Consider the following 21,059-nt stretch of genomic DNA (forward strand, 5'->3'; position numbering starts at 1 on the left):
TATGACATCCAGTTCTAGAGGTTTACAGGTTTTTTTGCCAGTTAGCTCTAGAACGCTCTTTTCCCCTCTGTTAGTTTTTCAATATGTTTTTTATGGGGCTGAATCCTACTTTGTGTTCATGGAACCGGATTTTTCCCAACTTCTTCCATCATCTCCCTAAGGCTCCTGAAAAATAATTCTAGTGGACAAAATTCCATGAGGCATAGTGAGGGCTACCATAAGGAACAGAAATTGGATAAAATAATTCTACCTTTTCCACTGTTCTGACTTGGATAGCTCAGGTGAGCCTGATCAGATCTCAGAAGCTAAGCAGGATCAGCCTTGGTTAGTAATTGGATGGGAGACCTCCAAGGAAGGCCAGGGTTGCAGAGGCAGGCAATGGCAAACCACCTCTGTTAGTCTCTTGCCATGAAAACCCCACCATGGGTCACCATAAGTCAGCTATAACTTGAGGGCATTCTCCACTTCACACCTTTTCCACTGGGAAACTTAATGAAACAAGCTTTCTGTTTGTACCAGAAGGAGGAGGGTTGATTTTGTACAATTACCACTATTAACCATCCTTCATACATCAAGGCTCCCTTGAATCCCAGAACTAGGTTTGATGGATCTTAGGGGGCTACTTGGGGGAAGGAGAGGAGAGGAAAATATTCATCTTTCTGGCTTCTGCTTGCAATTCACAGGCTCCAATCCATTTTCTTCATGTTCTTAGCAACGGCTTCTCAAATTGTTGCTCTTTGATTGCCTCATTGTTGACTTATATTAGTGCTTTTACAGCTAGTGTTCTTTTTTTTAAAAAAAAATTCTTATCTGACCAAGATTTCCATTTTCTAAAAGAATCTTTTGTGCTTTTTGTAGATCTTTGACTCAGCTTGTTAACCGCACGGGCATAGTCTTGTTTTAACCTTTTCGTGGTTTGCAATAAGCACTCTGTCTGAGCTTCTGTTATCTTGGCCTTAAGCCCCAAGTTTCTTGGGCTGGGGAGGGGGGGCAGGAATCTTCTCAGCCATCACTGTGAACTTGTTTTTTGCCAATTCCTTCATTTTTTAGAAAGTTCCTCATTAAAAGTGACCCTGTTGGACTTTTTAGGGCACTTTTCATGCACAAGTGAGAAGGAAAGAGATTGAAAGTCTCTTCCCTTGAAATGAAAGTAGCTGTTCTACTTACCACAGCGAGCAAACATCCGTATAGGAAGCTGATCATCTGTGGTATCTGCCTTTGCAATGAAGAGAATTTCACCAGGCTTATCTTTCCTTGTCATTGAGTTTAGGTCTGTGTAGATTTCTCCTTGCTATATGTCAGTGGACACTATAGGGGAACTGTTTCTACTTTGCTGCTATGACTGTGTGGTAAATCTTCACATGTATTTCCCCATTTTTCTATAGATCTAATTTCACAACCATCCAGTTTCAGGTAAGCGACTCAGCCTCTGTACAGTTATACAGAGACAAAAGCAGGGCTTTTTTTCAGCGGGAACGTGGTGGAACAGAGTTTCGGAACCTCTCGAAAATGGCCACATGGCTGGTGGCCCCACCCCCTGATCTCCAGACAGAGGGCAATCTCAACTCCCCTCTGTCTGGAGATCAGGGGACGGGGCCACCAGCCATGTGGCCATTTTCTCCAAGGGCAACCCACTGAGTTCCACCACCTCTTTTCCCAGAAAAAAAACCCTGGACAAAAGTATCACATTAAAGCATAGAAAATACAGATTTGCCCCACCCTCAAAAGTAGTTTCCAAATCTATCCCATCAAATAACATTGATGAGGAAAAAATCCTGAGGAAAACATAGGCCGTATTGTTTGAGATCTCTATAGCAGTTGACTGAAGAGCCCCAGCTTTAGTTACCGTAACCAGTCAGTTCTGCTGCCAAGGTGCCAAACTGCTCATAATTAAAAATTTAAAAAAAAATACCAGCAGGTTGTTTGGAAGAAAGAACGTTATCAGGAGTCTACTGTTAGCCTGAGAACTGATCTACCTGATTTTGGATTGCTCTCCTCAGGGAAACTGACCTTCATTCTTCCCTGATGGCATCTCTGTTTCTAAACATCAAGCTCTTTAGGTATAGGCTTGTGTTTTAAAAAAAAACAAAGATGGAATTAGATTTATTTCTTGTCACTGTTTTCTGTTTCTGGACCAGTCTGCCTTATCTGACAGGTTAGTATGCTGAGGTACTCTGCCATGGTTTGTTTTGATATTTTCATGGATTTCTGTAGTACGATCTGTGAAAATTTGGTGGTTTATTAATTGCCTTGTGGTCTTAGATAATTCAAAAGGCAGGATATTCATATTTTAATAAGTATGCATTATAAAAAACTAGAAGGTTGACTGAGATATAGGCTGGGCCACTTTTGAATACAGGTATGGAGACGTATTTTGGAATCATTCACCAATTGAAAAGCTCCCATTATGTGGTAACCTGCATTAGAGAAAAGGCACTGCTAAATCCTTTTTCTATGTTTATTGTATGCATGGAATCTAAACATGCGAGTATTCAAATATATGATTCCAAGAACCCCCGCTTGTAGTTCTGCACTCCAGAAAGCTGCCACCTCAATCTACCACCTCTTTCTGTGTGGTAAATAGATCAGTTCTGGTGATATGAAGCAGTCACTGTGTTGGAGAGGCTGGTACTATTATCAATAAACCAGTAAAATAACTTAGTTCATATATGTATTTTAGCTGCTGGTTCAGAACTCACCACAGGGCCTGATCAAGTAAGATTATGGATACAATATTCACAGATGGAGGATTCTCATTGAGCTAAATAAATGCTCATTCTAATATCCTTCTTCTCCCTATCTGTACACATGTGCAGGCAGCTGAGAGGTCATGGCTAGGGATCCCATTTCCCCAGTGGGGGTGGGGGGATCCCCTGCTTTCACCCTTCATCCCTGCCACCACTCACATGGCCAGCAGGGGAGAAAGGCATGGAAACGGGCCTCTCGGGCCTACTCCCGGGAGTGATGTCATTGTGCCACCCTGGGAACACACGCGCACTTCGTAGTGGGCTAATTTGGGCCCCAAATGGGCTGAATTGGGCCCAAATTGGCTCATTGCAAAGTGCATGTGTGCTCCTGCATAAACATGATGATATCACCCAGAAGTAACATCATTGTAGAGATGCAGGGTGTGCATGAGTGGAGCACGCTGGGGCAACAAGAAAGGTAAGAGCCCCAGTCTCTCGCCAGGACAGTGAGGGGGACCTGGGAATCCTAGTCTAGGCATACCTTCCATATCTCAATTCATCCTCCTCCTCTTGTTGTAGTCACTCATGTTCCAAAGGATGAATAACTGGCATGGCTCAAAGGCAAGGAGATCTGGGAGGGCTGTGGCTCAGTAGCAGAGCATCTGCTTTGCACTGGGAAGATCCCAGGTTCATCTGCTGGCATTTCCAGTTAAGGGGATGGGTAATAGGTGATGTGAAAGACCTACTCTCTGAGATCCTGGCAAGCCAGTCAGAGTAAACGATGCTGACACTGATGGACCAAAAGACTGACTCAGTAGGATGCAGCTTCATGAGTTCATGTGGAGGACTAGTGGAAGATACGGGCAGACTAGTGGAAGTAATGGAAGGTACTTGTGGGCCTGTCATTTCCTGAAATGGGAGTTGGTACTATAGAACGAATCCAATAATCCCCTTCTGTTGAGCGAGGCGTCTTTTTCTGATGAAAGACAGGATTAATTGGATCTCGCCCTCTGTTTGTGGGTATTTATGGGGAGGAGGAATGAGTAAGAGAAACAAGGTACTATAATTGCAGTCACACTAGGCTGCTCCCATAGTACATTTGACATTATTGCTAACATAATATTTGCTTTGTATTTTTATAGTATCAGAATATTATACCATTTTTCAGAATCCTCATCGAAGGCTGCTACAACGTTTATTTATTCTGGACAACACACTGATTTATTTAGCTGAATAAATCTCCTTTGTCATGAGATTAAAATTAATAGAAACTCAATTACTGAAGAGCCGAGTCTCCCCTCCCCCAAGCTGAAGTGACCAATTTGCAAAGTTTAATGGCCCATTAAGGAATAGAGAAAACTGTAGACACACACAAAAGAATCTTAGCCAACAGGAGCATTTCCCCCTATTGACAAGCAATGCAATCTTTTTAATGTTGTTTGGAAAAGAACAGAATAAACAGAATAATCTGATTGTCTCCTTATAGCTTGGGCAGTAGAAGAAAATCAATGGCCAAGGGAACAGATCTAAGGTGAAAATATTCAAGGAGTGTTTTTATTTGCTCCTTAAGTAAAATAATGAGTGCCCGATATTACCATTATGTCCACCTGCAATGGGAGCATTTGATGTGACACATCACCAGCAACCAAGGGCAACCTACTCTACTCTCCATCAGTGCAATCCCATTATGATTGATTCTTGCCACAGATTGTGCACACAGGAGATAAATGCTCATAGCTGTTTACAGAGTCATCATTTACTACGGTGGACAGTTAGGATGAACTTTCATTTGAAATAAATGTAAGTAACTGGAAGACAGTGCTGTGTATGTAAGCCAGCAGATGGTAAATGGCCATCTGTATTCCCCCTGGGGATACCAACACAGTAATGAAACTGTTACTGGTTTTTATTGGTGCTGCTTTTCCTTACCACCTAAATATGTTTATGAACTGCACCTCAAACAGAAATTCAATTACACGTTTTCTGAATTGTACTTTAGCAGAAATACCATTTTTGTCACCTAAGTGTTTTCAGGGAGAAAACAGAGGCAAAAAAGTCATTAAGCTTTTTCGCTGTTCTCCATTAGAGGACTGAGCTTTGGCTTCTCTGATGGCTGATCTGCAGTACCTAGTAACCCTCATAAATTACCTTTAGAGGTCTGTCCTCTCAATTTCCTGAACATTTCCTTTTTCTCCCTTAGCTTATTCTGGAGCTCTTTGTTCATCCACGTTGGTTTCTTAGAGCCCTTACAATATTTCCATCTTGCTGGAACAGTGAGGGCTTGAGCTTGCAAAAGCTCGTGTTTGAGAAGAGCCCACCCTTCACTCGCTCCTTTCCCTTCCAGCACACTCCCCCATGGAATGACTCTCATCAAGCCTCTGAGTTCATTGAAGTTGGCCCTACAAAAATCTAACCTATGAGTCTGGCTACGAACTTCCTTGGCCCCTGACAGCAACTGGAATTCAAGGAGGACATGGTCACTTCCCCCTAAGGTCCCCACCACCTTCACCCCGTCTACCAATTCTTCCCTGTCGGTTAATATTAAGTCTAGTATGGCCGAGCCCCTTGTAGCTTCCTCACCATTTGAAAAAGGAAGTTATCAGCCAGGCAAGTCAGGAAGTTCTGTATGTTTTGTCGCTTTGCTGAGTTTGTCTCCCAGCACACATTGGGGAAGTTGAAGTCCCCCATAATTAAAAGGTTCTGATGTCTGGATACTCTACCGATCTGTTCAAGGAGGGCAGCATCCATTTCCTCTCTCTGGTCTGGTGGTCTGTAGCAGACTCCAACAACAATACCCTTTGTCCTTCCTCCCCTTATTTCCACCCATATACTTTCCACCAGGCTGTCAACCACATTCACCAGAACTTGCTGACAATCAAGCCCTCTCCTCACATACAATGCCACTCCACCTCTTCTACCATTCCAGTTTTTCTTGAACAACTCGTACCCATCCACTACCACATTCCAGTTATGGGAATCTCAGTAATTCCTACTATAACGTAGGCCTCTGTTTGCAAGAGAAGCTCAAGCTCTTCCTTCTTATTACCCATACTTTGGGCTTTGGTACATAGGCACTTGTAGCTTTGTACTTTTGTTTGATCTGCCCTACTCAGGTGGCCCCCTGCTGTTACCACTTCTTCATTGAAATCCCCATGTTGATCATCCCCTTCCCCTTGTGGCATCAGTTTGAAGCTCTCCTGATGAAGCTCTCCATGTTCTTTCTTATGGTTGCCTAGCAACTGTTTCCCAAAGAGCAGGTCTCCTCGTGAGTAGGGGGAATTAGCAACAAGGAGAAGCTTGCGAGAGGTGGGAAACTGGGATTTTTTGAGCCAATGTATATGAGGATCCCTTCCTCTAGGGAACCCTTTCAATAAGCAGGCAGATATTCAATCAAAAAAGGGGGGTTATTTAAAATACTACAGATCAGTTGCACTCAAAGCACACAGCACACACACACACAGAGCTAACTAGAAAAAAACTTGGAAGAAAGTTGGAGAGAGTTGCAGAGTTGGCTTTATAGTTACCAGGTCCGGAAGATTGGTGGTGTCCGTGGGAGAGCAGCTTCGGTGAGCAGTACTTCATGGCAAGAGGGAGAAGAGCTCAGACATGCCATCTGAGGGCATGTGGAAGATCCAGAACACACACGCACACTGAGCACATGGCAGGACAGTCAAATATACTGTGAAACATGCCCTGAGGCAGGACTGAGAATCTCTGCCCTAAAACTATGCCTTAATGGTTCTTTCCAGGGTGGGACAAAGGATTGTCCGAGGTGGGACCATAAGGCTGTTAAACTGTCTGCAAGGTGGGACAATGAACTAGGAAAGTTTGATTTGGTCTTCCTGAGAGGAACTATAGGTGTAAAATGATTATTTGATGACCCCCGATGGCTGGATGGGTGAAGCTACAATAGGAGAGTGGGTAAAGGGTAGAATTGGCAGGGTGTGTGAATGGATTCGTTCAGCTACTTCTGGAGACCTCCCTTGTTCCAGGGTTATGCACAAGCTCCGGGGTGCGGGGCTAAGTTAGCCTTACTTCACTTCTCACATTCCAGTCCTTTCCCATCTCCTGCCTAGCCAGGCAGCTTGTCTGTGTTTTAAACACATGAGCAGAGGGGCTTATGATATTGCCATATTCATAAGCCTTAATATCATGAGGACAAGTATGACCACTTACACAACAGCCACAGAAAGCAAGTGATGCTTTTACCATTTGGGGACTTTTAAACCTCTCCCTGTTCATTTGTTTTTTTTTAAGATTGCAGATTTTTCTTCAAACCTGGGTCATTTTTCAGGTGTGTCTTGTCCGTTCGTGGTTCCAGTCTCCATATTTAAGTATCCAAGATCAGGGCCACTTAGCTATTAGTCTATAAGATACTTTTAACCCACCTTTCAACCAAAGAGCTCAAGGCAGCATACATAGCTGCTCCCAATTATTCTCACAACAGCTCCATAGTGAAGGTGAGAAAGACCGAGAAAGGCTTCATGGATGCATATTTAAGCCCATGTCTTAGCTTGACACTCTTCACCACTATACCATACTAGCTTTCTATTTGATGTACAGATGGAGGTTAACTGCTGTTTTATAATATTGCTCCTTAACTCTAAGCACATCACAGGGTTCATTTTTCACAGTGTTCATGCTGGAACTTAGCTCAACTTCTTTCATAGTCCAGTGGTCTGAAAAGACACTCGTCAACCCTGCCGTCTCTCTTGGCAAGCAGCCTTTCTTCATGACATGCCGTGTCCTCGTGCAACACTGCCTTTTCAGGGTATGAGCAGACTTATCCATCTGTTGCAGAATTCTGTCTGAAGCTTAATTTAATGCCTTAGACATGGCTCCCCTTAGTCCCTTGCAATTGGTCTTTTCAACACCTTATATCTTTGTCTAATGTTATTAGCTATCTGCTCTGACCTGGATAGCCCAGGTTACCCTGATCTTGTCGGATCTCAGAGGCTAAGCAGAGTCAGTCTTGGTTATTAATTGGATGGGAGACCTCTAGCAAAGACCGAGGTTGCAGAGACAGGCAATGGCAAACCACCTCTGTTAGTCTCTTGCCATGAAAACCCCACTGGGGTTGCCATAAGTCAGCTATGACTTCACGGCACTCTCTACCACCACCATCTATCCATCCTAGTTCCTACTATGGCTGGGAAATGGTATCCAGGATGTGGTTTAGTGGGGGGCCGCTGGATGCAAAGTTGGTTTTTTTGCTAATGAAACAGCATCCTCAAATACGCCCCCTGCGTGTCCCCCCGCCCCAGTCAGTAGATGCTCCTAGTAAGAAAAATAGCATGCCACATGTGTCTCTCCAAGAGACACGCTTGCTTTTACAATACAGTCCTGCCCATCATAATGGCACTTTCCTAGTCATTATTATTCAGATGTCTGGCATTTTTAGATAATATATCTCCCCCCATGTAGTGCAATTGGGGTTAAGCTCAGTCCTCTCACTTCCTTTCATTGTCAGGGATTCTTCTGTTCACTGTAATATGTCTGGGATAAATTTAGTGTTTGCTTGTCAGTCAGCTGGCAGAGAGAACCAAGTTGAAGCCCCCTGCTTCCCCCCCCCCCCTGTACCATTCAAGTTATTTTGAATTTTAAAGGGTTTCTTATCATTATTTAAATTTGTATTCAATTAAACGCAAACCGTGGCGCAGGTGCACCAGGGAGCCATGAGTTTGTGAAGTGCGGCTTCTGCAGAAGACCTTTCTGAAGGATCAGGCCCTTCTCATCAGGCCCTCCTGACATGTCACATTATCAAGGTGACATGTTAGTAGTTGGGAAAAGAGCTTGGATGTCGTAAGCTGGGAGAGCAGAGCAGAGCACTGTTCTTCGTGAGTCTCGTTAGCACAATGATTAAGAAATTATGACCATTTCACACGATCTGCTAACCAGTACTAGGCCTGTCACTCGGTAAGGTTGCATTCACTGATGCTGCTGCGTGAATGAATGAATGAAAGGCAAATGCACTCCAGCAAACTATTTCTGTTGCTCGGTAGCTGTAGATACTGAGCTGCTTCCAGCCAGCTTTTTGCTCAGCCTCACCCAAATTCCCATCCTCTTACAGTCCTCATCACACGGGGCTTTTGTCTGTTCAGTTACCCTGATCCCCAGGACCCTCCTTTTCAGTGGTCAAAGGGGACCCTTTGCCTTTCTCACCAGTGGAAAATAGGATTGCCAGTTTCAGCTTGGGAAGTCACCAGAGATTAGGAAGAGGCGCGTGGTGAATTAGAGGGTTGGGGAGATTCTGAGCAGAGATGTGATGCCACAGAGTTCACTCTCTGAAGCTGCTGTTTCCTCCAGGGGAACTTTGCAGTCTGGAAAGCAGCTGTAACTTGAGGAGGACGCCAGCCCCCACCTGGACATTGGTATGCCCAGGGAGAAAATTCACTGGATCTGACCCAATGCTTAATGAGCATGGTTCCTGCGAACTGGCTCCGTATCACTCATTGGGACAGCCTTTTCCCCTCTTCTGGGTTTCCTAATGCTTAACCAGCAGCACAAAACATGTCCTAGGACAGGCAGGTGCAGGTCCCCCCCCCCCCAATGCTTCCCCATTCAGAATAGAAAACAGCCATATTCTACTTGCATTGTTCACCAATGATGTCCAGGACAGAGAGAAGTACTTTAACTTAGCACGGCATCCATATACAGAGATTAAGACAGCTTCAGATGCACAAAGTTAGGGTAGGTTAGGCATAGTTTCAACCTGTTCAGACATGGGACTTGACTTGCACTGGAGAACCCAGTTTTGGAACCAGTTTGGTGTAGTAGTTAAGAGCACGGGACTGTAATCTGGAGAACCGGGTTTGATTCCCCACTCCTCTGCCTGAAGCCAGCTGGGTGACCTTGGGCCAGTCACAGCATCTAGGAGATCTCTCATCCCCACCCACTTCCAGGGCCAGATCTAGGGGTGCGGGGGGGGGGGTCACCGGCTCCCAGTGGCGACAAAGAGGGGGTGTTGGGAGCAAGCGCCATGCAGCTGCTGGCTGGGAGCGCATGCCATGGAGCTAGTGGCGGCAGTGCTAGTGGATGAGCAGGAGGGCTGGGAGGCTGCCCATGTGCCACCCCAGCCACCTGCCATGCCGATAGCTGCGCCTGGCCCACAGCTGCTGCACCTGGCCAGGAGCACGTGCTGGCGGCAGCAGCGTGGGGCAACTGAGCGGGTGGCCTCCCAGCCCTCCCACCCAGTTGCCCTGCACTGCTGCCGCTAGCACGCATTCCCGAACAGGTACAGTTGCTGCAGACCAGGCGCAACCGTCAGCATGGCAGGAGGCCAGGGCGGCATGTGGGACAACTGAGTGGGAGAGCTGGGAGGCCACCCATGCAAAGCCCCGGCTGCCTGCCGCTCTGACGGGGTGGCTGGCTCGCAGCTACTGGCCGGGAAGCGCGCATGCACGAGTGGCCACGGGGGTGGCGACAGTCCTGGAGCTGCCCCTGGGTGCTGGCGATCCTCACTACTGCCCTGCCCACTTCAAAGGGTGTTTGTTGTTGTGGAGATAATAGTAACATACTTTGTAAACCACTCTGAGTGGGTGTTAAGCCATCCTGAAGGGGGGTATATAAATCAAATCTTGTTGTTGTTATGTCTACACTATTTTTACCTGTGCTATATCTACCTAGATTTGTTCTTTTGTTCCTCCCTCTTCCCCCTGCCCCCATCTCTTCTTCCATTGTGTCTTTTTCCCTTTGCCATCTTTTCTCCCCTCCCCCCCAAAGGTAGCTGTAACGCCCCCGATGCAACTTCTAATAAGTGATCTTGTGGCCTGCCACACGAAGATCAGTGCACCTGAAGAAGCTTTGGACTTAATGACTGTAGAATATGTTCCCTTTGTATTCCCTGTTAGCATAGACATCAAGCTGCTTTTATTCTGGTTACCACAGAGAGTTTCTTTGAAACAGCATTGTTTAAGATAGATTTCAGAATATAGTGTCTAATCCTAAACATGAATTTCAGGAGGAATATTTATTTTTATATGCATTGTATTCTGTGATATTTTATGCTGCTTTGATAATTTCTGTTTTTTCAGGAATACACCATAGACATCATTTTTGCCCAGACTTGGTATGACAGCCGCCTGAAATTCAATAGCACTATGAAAGTGCTCATGCTCAATAGCAATATGGTTGGGAAAATCTGGATTCCAGACACTTTCTTCAGAAACTCAAGGAAATCAGATGCCCATTGGATCACAACTCCAAACCGTTTGCTACGAATTAGAAGTGATGGACGAGTATTATACACCCTCAGGTAGAATTTGCCCCACACAGCTCAAAGAGACATACAGTCATTTATACTGTATTTATTGTTGTTTGCTGTTAATGGTAAATTTTACATGCTTTTTTAAAATACAATCTTATTTATGGTTTACTCTGAAGTAAATACCATTTTAGTTCAATGGCAATTACTTTGTTAGGTGTATATAAGATTGCAGTCTACATCTGTTGGTACTGATGGTACAAACCAGCCAACCACGGTTTCTTCCTTAAGAATACGAGCCTTGAAACTCACAAGGATATTGCTCTCTTTCTCTCTTCCCCCTCTCTTCCTTCACACATGCCAAAGATATTGAAAAATTCCTGGTTTCCCCCCAAACCTACAGATTTTCTTAATGTCAGAATTGAATGACATGAAAAATTGTGGATGTTCGCTCGGCTATAAACCAGAATTAAAATGTGATTTGGAATCTTTATATGAGAAAGATGCCCCCATTTCTCATGATCTAATTCTCAGTATGGCCAAATCTGTGGAGACTTATGTCCAGGGACTGGAGCCATAAACAAGACAGATAGATCTTTCTACAAACCTGAGAAAACATCCACGGTTGCAGAAAAATTTGAAATGTAAAAAAATGAACACACACACACACACATATTGGGGGCAAAAAACCTCAAATGATAAGAGAAACTATATCTTTAAGAAACTGATGCCCACAGTGGCTGTTGCTAGGCAACCATAAGAGTATTGCTAGAATTCAAGCCTTAGTTCTGTCAGTAAAAGGAAAGGGGAGGGGTCAGGGCTCTTTCTGGGGCTGTTGTGGCCTTTGGGAGAGGATTCGTTGAGGTCGGGCCCTGCAGCAACCATCAAGCAACTAGATGTACGTGACTTGCTTTGCTCACTCAGGCTTGGCTGCTTGCAGCAAACCACAGCAACCCCCCCTCAAAGTCTGTGCGGTTTAATGGTTAGAGTTTCAAATTCTGCCTTGGGAGCCCCATTTGGGTTGAAAGGCAGCATACAGACGTTACAAGTAAATGAAATTAGGATATGGGAGACCCAGGTTCAATTCCCCACTCTGATGTGGAAGCTCACTCAGTGAGCCAGTCACACACTCTGAATCTATCCTACCTCACAGTGTTGTTGTGAAGATAAAATATAGAGAGAGGTGTAAGATAAAATGTAGGAGAGAAGGAAGCAGGAGGAGGAAGCAGGGAAAGGAGAGGGGATGGGGAGGGAAAGAGGAAATGGTGTGGGGAAGTGTGTACAGGAGGAAATACTTTCAGGTTCCCCACCACACAACTAGGCCCAACCTGGACAGCACCAAGAAAATGGGCCAGACTTTGCCCGGGGAGAGGATGCCGGGGAGAGAAAGGAGGGAGGTGGAAGACAGGGAAGCAGATCAAGGTAGGTTGGCCAGAGGTCGGAAAGAGAAAAGGAAGCACGAAAAAGGAAAACGATATTGGGGCTTTTAGGAAAAGGAAAGAAAATGGTGGAAGAGAGGGATATGAGATACCCCCACGAGCCCTTGTGCATCCCCCGCTTCTTTTATTTGATTTGGAGATCATAACACTTGGGAACGAGGAATTCTATTTCCACATTGTGTAGAAGGTGCACAAACTCTAGACTTGTTTTTATAACAAGCTACAATCTGCTACGCATGAAACTGAATAAGCAAATTAGTATTGGCACGCAACGCATTTTGTCTAGAACTCAAAGAATGACAGCAGGATGCAATCTGCAGATTTATCAGGCCCATTATATAGAAAGCAGCTAAATCCGTTATCATCCTGTACTTATGCATGTTTACTTGGGAGTCAGTGTCTCTCTAAGACCCAGAGGAGTTAGCCGGGTTAGTCTGTAGTAGCAAAATAGAAAAGAGTCCAGCAGCACCTCTAAGACTAACCAACTTTACTGTAGCCTAAGCTTTCGAGAAGCACAGCTCTCTTCGTCAGATGAGTGCAACGAGTGCGCTCGTCTCTAAGCGCAATGAGACTTATTCCCATGGAAATGTGCTTCTGCTCACGCTATTAGTCTTGTTTCATACGTTCCTTTTCCTGAACTGAGCATCAAATTAAACACTGTGATCTATTTCGTCAACAGCAGAGCACATCCCTTATTTCTGTTTCAGATAAAACAACCAGGAAACTTGGAGCTCCTTCTCATCTTCAGAACTGCCTTCCAGAATTATCTTCTCCTCTCTTCATTTCGCCAGGCTGTCATAGTCCAAATTATTTCCTTTAATTTGTCTTTCATTTACCATCTAATGTTGCAATATAAGTAAGGATGTGCATTGAATATTAACATACCAAAGAATTAAATGGAACCCCTATTTTTTGTTAATGCTTGTTATATTAAAAAAAATAGATAATGACATTCAGGGTACTACTGAGAAATACTGAGATTTTTCCAAATAGTAAAGACTCCAGTAGCACCTTTAAGACTAACCAACTTTATTGTAGCGTAAGCTTTTGAGAACCACAGCTCTCTTCATCAGATGCATCTGATGGAGAGCTGTGATTCTTGAAAGCTTACGCTACAATAAAGTTGCATCTGACAAAGACAGCTGTTTATTCTCAAAAGCTTATGCTACAATAAAGTTGGTTAGTCTTAAAGGTTCTACTGGACTCTTTACTATTTTGCAACTACAGAATAATGTGGCTAACTCCTCTGGATCTATGAGATTTTTCAGTAAATCTGGTACTAGCTGTTATTTAGAGTTTGCAGTGATCAAAATGAAGGAAGGAGAAAGAATCAATCCATAGTTGTGGGCTTTTATCCAGTCCGGGGGGGGGGGGCTCAGTAATCTCTGGGTTGGTGGCCCCCCCACCACTGCCCCATACCCGGAGGCCCCTAGCTGCTCAGTCTCCTGAGGGAGAAGCCCAAGGGCCCATAATAAGCTGTGCAGTGGGCAGCTTCCCCTCATCGCAGTGACGCGACCCTGAGCCAAGCTGGCAAGTCATGGGCACTTTCCCCATTTGCCCTCGGCTGGGGCCCCTTGGGGGGACTAAGCTGGGATACCCCTGCCCCTAGTTGCCTTCTGAGCACTAGAGGGCTGCCCCCCGGCTTTGGCCCCCATGTTGCTCTCTTGGGAGGTATGTTGCAGTTGCTCCCTGTCCTTCTAAGGGGAAAGCAACCCGCCAAACAAACGCATTCGCCCCTCTCCCTCCCCTTTTAAATTCCTTTTTAAAAATTAAAATGACAGGCATGGGGTACTGGCGGCAAATATGCATAAGCGTGCCCTGTTGCACCATTTCTTGCATACCTACAAAGCAATATTTCCCCTTTCTTTCTTATATACCATCATGGTATACTGCTTAGAGTGTCGGACCAGGAGACACACGTTCCAGATGGCAGACCTATGTCATGGACTTTTTCTGGGTGACCTTGGGCCAGTCACTCATGCTCAGCCTAGCCTACTTCACAAGGTTGTTGTGAGGATAAAATGGAGGAGAGAAGAACGATGTAAGCTGCTTTGAGTCCCCATTGCAGAGAAAGCTGGGGTATAAATGAATGAATGAATAAATGAATGAATGAATGAATGAATGAATGAATGAATGAATGCACATGTCACTTATCTGTAATCACAGTCTTGGCTAGATCCTTTGAAGAGCATCTTCAAGGAGAAAATTGCTACTGTGAGTAGAAAGAAAGGATCTTGCTCTTCATTGCTACTGTCTCCTTTCCGAGAATCCTCAGTGCAAGGCCGAGACAACACAAGGAGAACTTAATCTGTGGGGTTGAAAATTAATAGGGATTAATAGGAACAAACGGGAAACGCAGCCCACTAACCTGAAGTTACCCTAATACAAATTAACATATGCGACACAGACTCATGAAGCCCCAGGATGAGATGGAAAGTTCAGCTTGTATCCACTGCGCATTTGTGCACAGGGAGAAAAATTGGCTGGGATTTGCCTAAAGTGAGACCGTTTGGGAAAACAAAGTAAAAGTTCAGATGGTGGTGACTGAAGAAGCAATAATAGAATCTGACAACGCTTCTAGCTATTTGGCTCCCCTTGACTCTCTAGTGGCCTCCCTTCCTCCATGGCACTCTCTTTCCGTGGGAGGCCAAACAGAGGAGGAGGAGGAGGAGGAACAACAACTGAAGAGCGTGCAGTTTTCAGCCTGCTGTATTGTCGTCAGGCTATGTTCTTCTTCTGCTCCTCTTAAGACCAGCTGGTTGCTGCGTCTGCACGGCCAAACTTCAAAAATATGCCCTAACTTCAGTAATCCAGAGGAGTTAGCCGTGGTAGTCTGTAGTAACAAAATCAAAAAGAGTCCAGTAGCACCTTTAAGACTAACCAATTTTATTGTAGCATAAGCTTTCGAGAATCAAGTTATCTTCGTCAGATGCCTGATACAGAGGCTGGTCAAATATAGAAGAGGAGGGGAGGAGAGAGAAGATGCAGTTAGCGGGGGAGAGAGGCAGGGTGCAACCAAAACATTCCTTTGCTAGTAAATGTAAATATTTACTAGCAAACAAAATGTAAACAAAAGGAGATGTTTACATTTACTAGCAAAGGAATGTTTTGGTTGCACCCTCCCTCTCTCCCCCGCTAACTGCATCTTCTCTCTTCTCTCTCCTCCCCTCCTCTTCTATATTTGACCAGTTTCTGTACCATGCATCTGACGAAGATAACTTGATTCTCGAAAGCTTATGCTACAATAAAATTGGTTAGTCTTAAAGGTGCTACTGGACTCTTTTTGATTTTGTAACTTCAGTAAGTAATTAGTAAAGGAATATACTTTGCAAACTATATATTATGAAGAAATAAACATGTTTGCTGAAGGGCTGCTACATTAATGGCCAATAGACGGTCTTGCAGCTTGAAGGAAGACATTTTTAACTGGATCACATGGTTACCTGTTTCCTTCTCTCTCATCCCAGTATGCCATGTTCTGTGTGAGTGTAACTGCAAGTTTCAAACTCCATTGAAGACTGTGAGAAGCAGAGCCTGATCCACGTTTCCTTGGCTACAGGTCCGACTGAGTTCACTGCATAAGTCTTGTGACCTCAGTCTTCACTGTACATATCAGTCTCATTGACTTCAACTGGACTGATGCTCACACACCATTTCAGATTGAATTCATTGCCCAGAAATTTCCGGGGGCAGGGGACCTGTAGGCAAGCAAATGGTTAAAATGTGCATATTTACATGTACGATCTCAAGCAATACCATTGTGCACAGAGGGCAACATCTTTGTTGTTAAGGGATGAGAGAGCCTGTGCTGTTCTTCCTTAGGGCATGGATAAGAGGAAACCTGCTAGTCTTCCAAGTGTCTATTTGCATAATTCCTCAGGTGTGGCAGCTTTTTATTTGCAGACACATGGATGCTTTTCTGCCTTAGAAGTAAAGCCAAATAATATTATTATTCAGTCATGTGACTGCCTTTTGTAGGATTTTTGCAGATACTGTCATATGTGTTTACCTCCTCTTCTCATACACTGACAAAATTCAGTGAGCTTTGTAGATTTTACTGGGTAGTCACACACATATGCAAGACATAAAGGGGGAAGAAGCAAAGGTTTCTGACCAAGAGAATATATTCCCACAGTCTAATGCAGGGAGTAAGGCCATGTTTTGAAGCTGCAACGCTCTTCTGTTTGTCTTTGATAAATATGAGCACAGCTGGTTCTCCATGTCATGTGCTTCTCCCCTTGTATACAGAGCATGATTGAAAACCTCCTGGTTTGGGTAACCTTGCATCTGAAAGCAAGCACTTGAGCAAATTGGCATATGTGTCTTCCTCACAAATTAGGCTTCCAAACCTTGATTTGCCCAGTCAGAATTCTGGGATGTGCAGAGGAAACACTTTGCCCAGGTGCCTGCAGTTAGACAAGCATGGCAAACCGGAGCTTGATGCAAAATGTCTCAAAGCACAATGTCTTCAACCTTGGGTGTTATTTCTTTTAGGGTACCATGGGTTACATTTTTCCAGTCCACAGTGTCAATCGCTACAGCAGCATCGATCTTTTGTGTTAACGGCACATGGTGGCTGAGATCAAAGTAACCATGCAACTATTTCTGCCTGCCCAAGGGAGCTCTGTGTATATTTCTCAAAAAGTTGCCTGTTGCCACCAATGACATGGGAAATGGCTATGAAACTTTTGAATGTTAGGGGAGCTTCAAAGTCAGCCTTTGCCTTGCCACAAGGCCGTGCCATTCAAAGGAATTGCCCCCCAAATCCCTCCCTCGGGCATGCCATAAGAACATCAGAAGAGCCCTGCTGGATTGACCCAGTGGTCCATCCAGTTCATAGAATCATAAGGTTGGAAGGGACCTCTAGGGTCATCTAGTCCAACCCCCTGCACAATGCAGGAAATTCACAAATGCCACCCCCCCCGACTGCCCCAGTGACCCCTGCTCAATGCCCAGAAGATAGCAAAACACCTCCAAGATCCGTAGCCAAACCAGCCTGTGGAAAACCACCACCTGACCCCATGGTGGCGATCGGCATGTAGCCACAAAAACTAAGCACTCTCATGATCTGCCCAGGCTCACAGAATCAGCCATCTTGCCTCTGCTTAAAAACTTCCAAAGAAGGAGAGCCCGCCACCTCCCGAGGAAGCCTGTTCCGCTTCCGCTCTCACTGTCAGGAAGTTCTTCCTAAATTCAGCATCCTTTCTCACAGTGGCCAATCAGTCACTGTGGATGGCCGGCCAACCACAAGTCATAGAACCTGCGGTCTCACCTCCCATATTGCCTCCTCACACTGCTGTTCAAAAGTTTTCTGCATCTGGATGTTGAGGCTGCTTTTAGTCACCATGGCTAGTCACCACAATCCTCCATGAATATCCTCTATGAATTCCTGAAGGGGCTTTGTGGATCTTGGCAGTTCTTTGGCAAAAGTGACTTCTCTGTCTGACGGAGCGCTTACTCAGCATTTCTGATAGTTTGATCATCCTTTTCTCATAATATTTTTTCTCCTTTCAATTAGGTTGACAATTAATGCTGAGTGTTACCTGAAACTTCACAACTTTCCCATGGATGCACATTCCTGTCCGCTGGAGTTTTCAAGCTGTAGGTGGTAAAAAAACCCTTTATTTCTCTCTCTTTAAAATGAGGCACTGTTGATTAAGAAGTTGCAAAAGGGCTGCATTTCTCATTTTCTTAGGCTGGAAAGGAAATGCTTGGCAGGGAGATATAATTTGAATATTAACTAATCAAGTAATGAATGCCCAAGAAACCATGATTATTAATGCCTGATTTTTTTTTTCAAATCAGTCATTAATATTAGCTACATTATCTACAACTTATTCTGGCACTTGGTTGACAAAAGTCAGAGAAGACGAGGAGATAATGGGACTGTTACGGAGGCTTCTCTCCTCTCACCTGGCCTTAATCTGCAGGCCAGGCTAGTTGAGCTGCTGCAGGGCTGGCCAAGAACCTTTTTCTTCCCCATTCCTGTTCCTTCACTGGATGTTCTTTTGTTGCAAATGTTCACACCTCTGCAGGGCTTTTTTTCTGGGAAAAGAGGTGGTGGAACTCAGTGGGTTGCCCTCGGAGAAAATGGCCACATGGCTGGTGGCCCCGCCCCCTGATCTCCAGACAGAGGGGAGTTTAGATTGCCCTCTGCGCCGCTCGGCAATCTCAACTCCCCTCTGTCTGGAGATCAGGGGGCGGGGCCACCAGCCATGTGACCATTTTCAAGAGGTTCCGGAACTCCATTCCCCCGCGTTCCCCCTGAAAAAAAGCCCTGCATCTCTGTATCTTGGGAAATGTAGCTTGAGAGAATGCAGGTTTGAGGTGCCTGACACTAAGGCTGCAGTTTCCAGGGTACACAGAAACGAATGCATCCGAAAACTGAAGGTGCCAGAGGAGGAGGAGAGAGATCTCAGCACAATTTAGATGGAATAATTCAAGAAAAGGGAAGCTATATTATGCTGACTTTGGGTATCAAAAAGGGTTGAGCAGAGTCCAGGGGACATCAAGACAGTTGAAGTACAATAAAACCAATATAAAATTTGTAGTTTGAATAGTATTTTAGTACTGGGGGTATCAAACTGGCCCAGATACTTTCTGCCTTCACCAAGCAGGTTGCATATCTTTGCTATGCTACAGCACTGCCAGTCCAGATGGATTAGGATATTGCAGTTTTAAAGCACGGCAGGACTGAAGGCCTGAGAAAACAATATTATTTCATCTGGCCGTATACAACTACTGTATCTCACCTGCCTTCTGTCTACCAGCCTTGATGTTTCTCTTGGAATTGACTGTTTCTACTGAATTGAACTATTTGGTTTAAGATTGCTTGTGGACCAGCCTGGAAGAAGCTGCCTTGATCTTTTCCAGGGAAGAATGCGATCCCAATTAATCACCAAGTATGCAAAGTTATCTGTTGTGGAATCTGGCATGAGACCTATGTGGAAACAGCAATACAAAGATAATTGTCAGTAGATTTATCCCTTGAACACAGCACCACATATGTCTCTGTTATTTTAACTCACTCTAAATTTGTCTAAGAATGACTAGCTCCACAGACTTTTCAGAACTGCGGCCAGCTTTATAAACAGTAATAAGCATATAAAATTAATTTGTTCACAAGGACATTACACTGTCACGGGCAGAATAAAATACTGAGTATATCTAAACAATTCATTACTAGATATTAAGCTTAATAGGGGATGAAATTTAACTAAAGAGTATCTTTTCAACATGTCATTTATTACTTAATCCTTTCTTCAATATTTACGTGGAAGTTCTTTCACATTCTGATCTTTCCAAAGATATTTCTTCTGATGGTGCTTCTCATTATGAGAACCCTTTTGCCCTTGGTGTTAACTCAGCTGAAAATCCATTTGAAAATGGAGTTTCCTTCCATTTCCAGACAGGGGCCGTTTCCAGATGGCTCCCCGCTGCTCGGAAGAAGCCGGAAGATCGCAAAAAAACCCGCGGAAGATCGTGTTTTCTCGTGCGAGATTTGTGCGACGTCACATGACACAGTTCACATGACGTCACGCAAATCTCGCGCGAGAAAACGCGATCTTCTGCGGTTTTTTCACGATCTTCCGGCTTCTTCCGAGCAGCGGAGAGCCGTCTGGAAACGGCCAGGATCTATTTGGGTTGGATTCAAGATTTACGTGCATAGATGAATTCGACCTCAGCGATCTATTCGGAAATGAAACAAACATATCTCAAAAGCAATTTAAGACCTATCAATTTTGAAAATATAACAGCACATAGAGACTCCAAGACGCTTAAAATAAGTCATCTTAATGCCCAATTGCACTGATGTATCAGTTGCAATTAACTTGCCCTATTTCAACGGAATTTAGCCATGACTAATTTCAAGATATCCATTAAAATACTCTTTCATCTGTTTCTCATTTTGCTGTATTGTTACATCACCTCTTTAGAAGCTCTTGGTAGTGGTGGTGATGGTGGTAATAGTAGTAATTTTATTGGAGCACAAAAAAAGCTTAATTTAGAAGAAACTATTAGATTATGTTAGAGTATACATTTTGCTTCATCAACTGTTTATATCATATAGTAAAAGTCTTGTAGAGTGGCCAAATGATAGTTGAGAAGACAGCCTATGCATTTAAGAAATTCAAACTTTTAATACAATCTTCAAAATTCAGTAGATAATATACCTTCAGCGTCTAGCATCCCTTGCTCTTAAATGCATTTTCCAGTAGTCCTTCACAATAAATAACTTTTTGTAGAAGAGATTGTCCAGCTGGGTGCCATGCTATCAAACATTCATAAGACTTATCTGGTTTGGAATTTAAATTTCTGCAGTTTACATGTAAAGCTGAGCTAAATCAAAGGGGCATATTCTGCTAATTGTTTGGAGGAAACTTTGAAAAGGTGTTTGTATACATTATCACTCCTCCTTCATGTGGCATACACAAGTCCTGTTCAAAACAACTACAGCTGCATGCCCTATTCAGTTTGGGACCAGTGTATCTTAAGGACATGTACTCTCATATGACCCTACCATGGCAGTAACCTTCAGGGTTCTGGTGGTAACCAGAGGAAGTGAAATTAAGAAATTCCTTTCCCAAGGAGATCGGTTTGTCCCCCTCTATCAGTATTTTCTATCAGCGGGTAAAGACTAGAGGTGGGCACGAACAGCAATACGAACTAAACCCACAAACAGCCCGATCGGCTGGTTGTTGTGGATTTTCCGGGCTGTATTGCCGTGGT

The 21,059-nt window shown here is 44.3% G+C and overlaps 1 protein-coding gene across 1 annotated transcript in view; it reads left to right on the forward strand.

Annotated features, from left to right (window-relative positions):
• The window catches only part of GABRG1 (gamma-aminobutyric acid type A receptor subunit gamma1), an 86,678-nt gene that overhangs the window by 44,475 nt on the left and 21,144 nt on the right, over positions 1-21,059 (forward strand). The window contains exons 5-6 of the mRNA XM_054989662.1: positions 10,721-10,941; positions 17,848-17,930. Coding sequence (XP_054845637.1) covers positions 10,721-10,941; positions 17,848-17,930 — 304 coding nt within the window. The remainder of the gene's footprint in view (positions 1-10,720; positions 10,942-17,847; positions 17,931-21,059) is intronic.

Source organism: Eublepharis macularius, chromosome 10 (genome assembly GCF_028583425.1).
Source record: "Eublepharis macularius isolate TG4126 chromosome 10, MPM_Emac_v1.0, whole genome shotgun sequence".
In the NCBI taxonomy this organism is placed as follows: domain Eukaryota; kingdom Metazoa; phylum Chordata; class Lepidosauria; order Squamata; family Eublepharidae; genus Eublepharis; species Eublepharis macularius.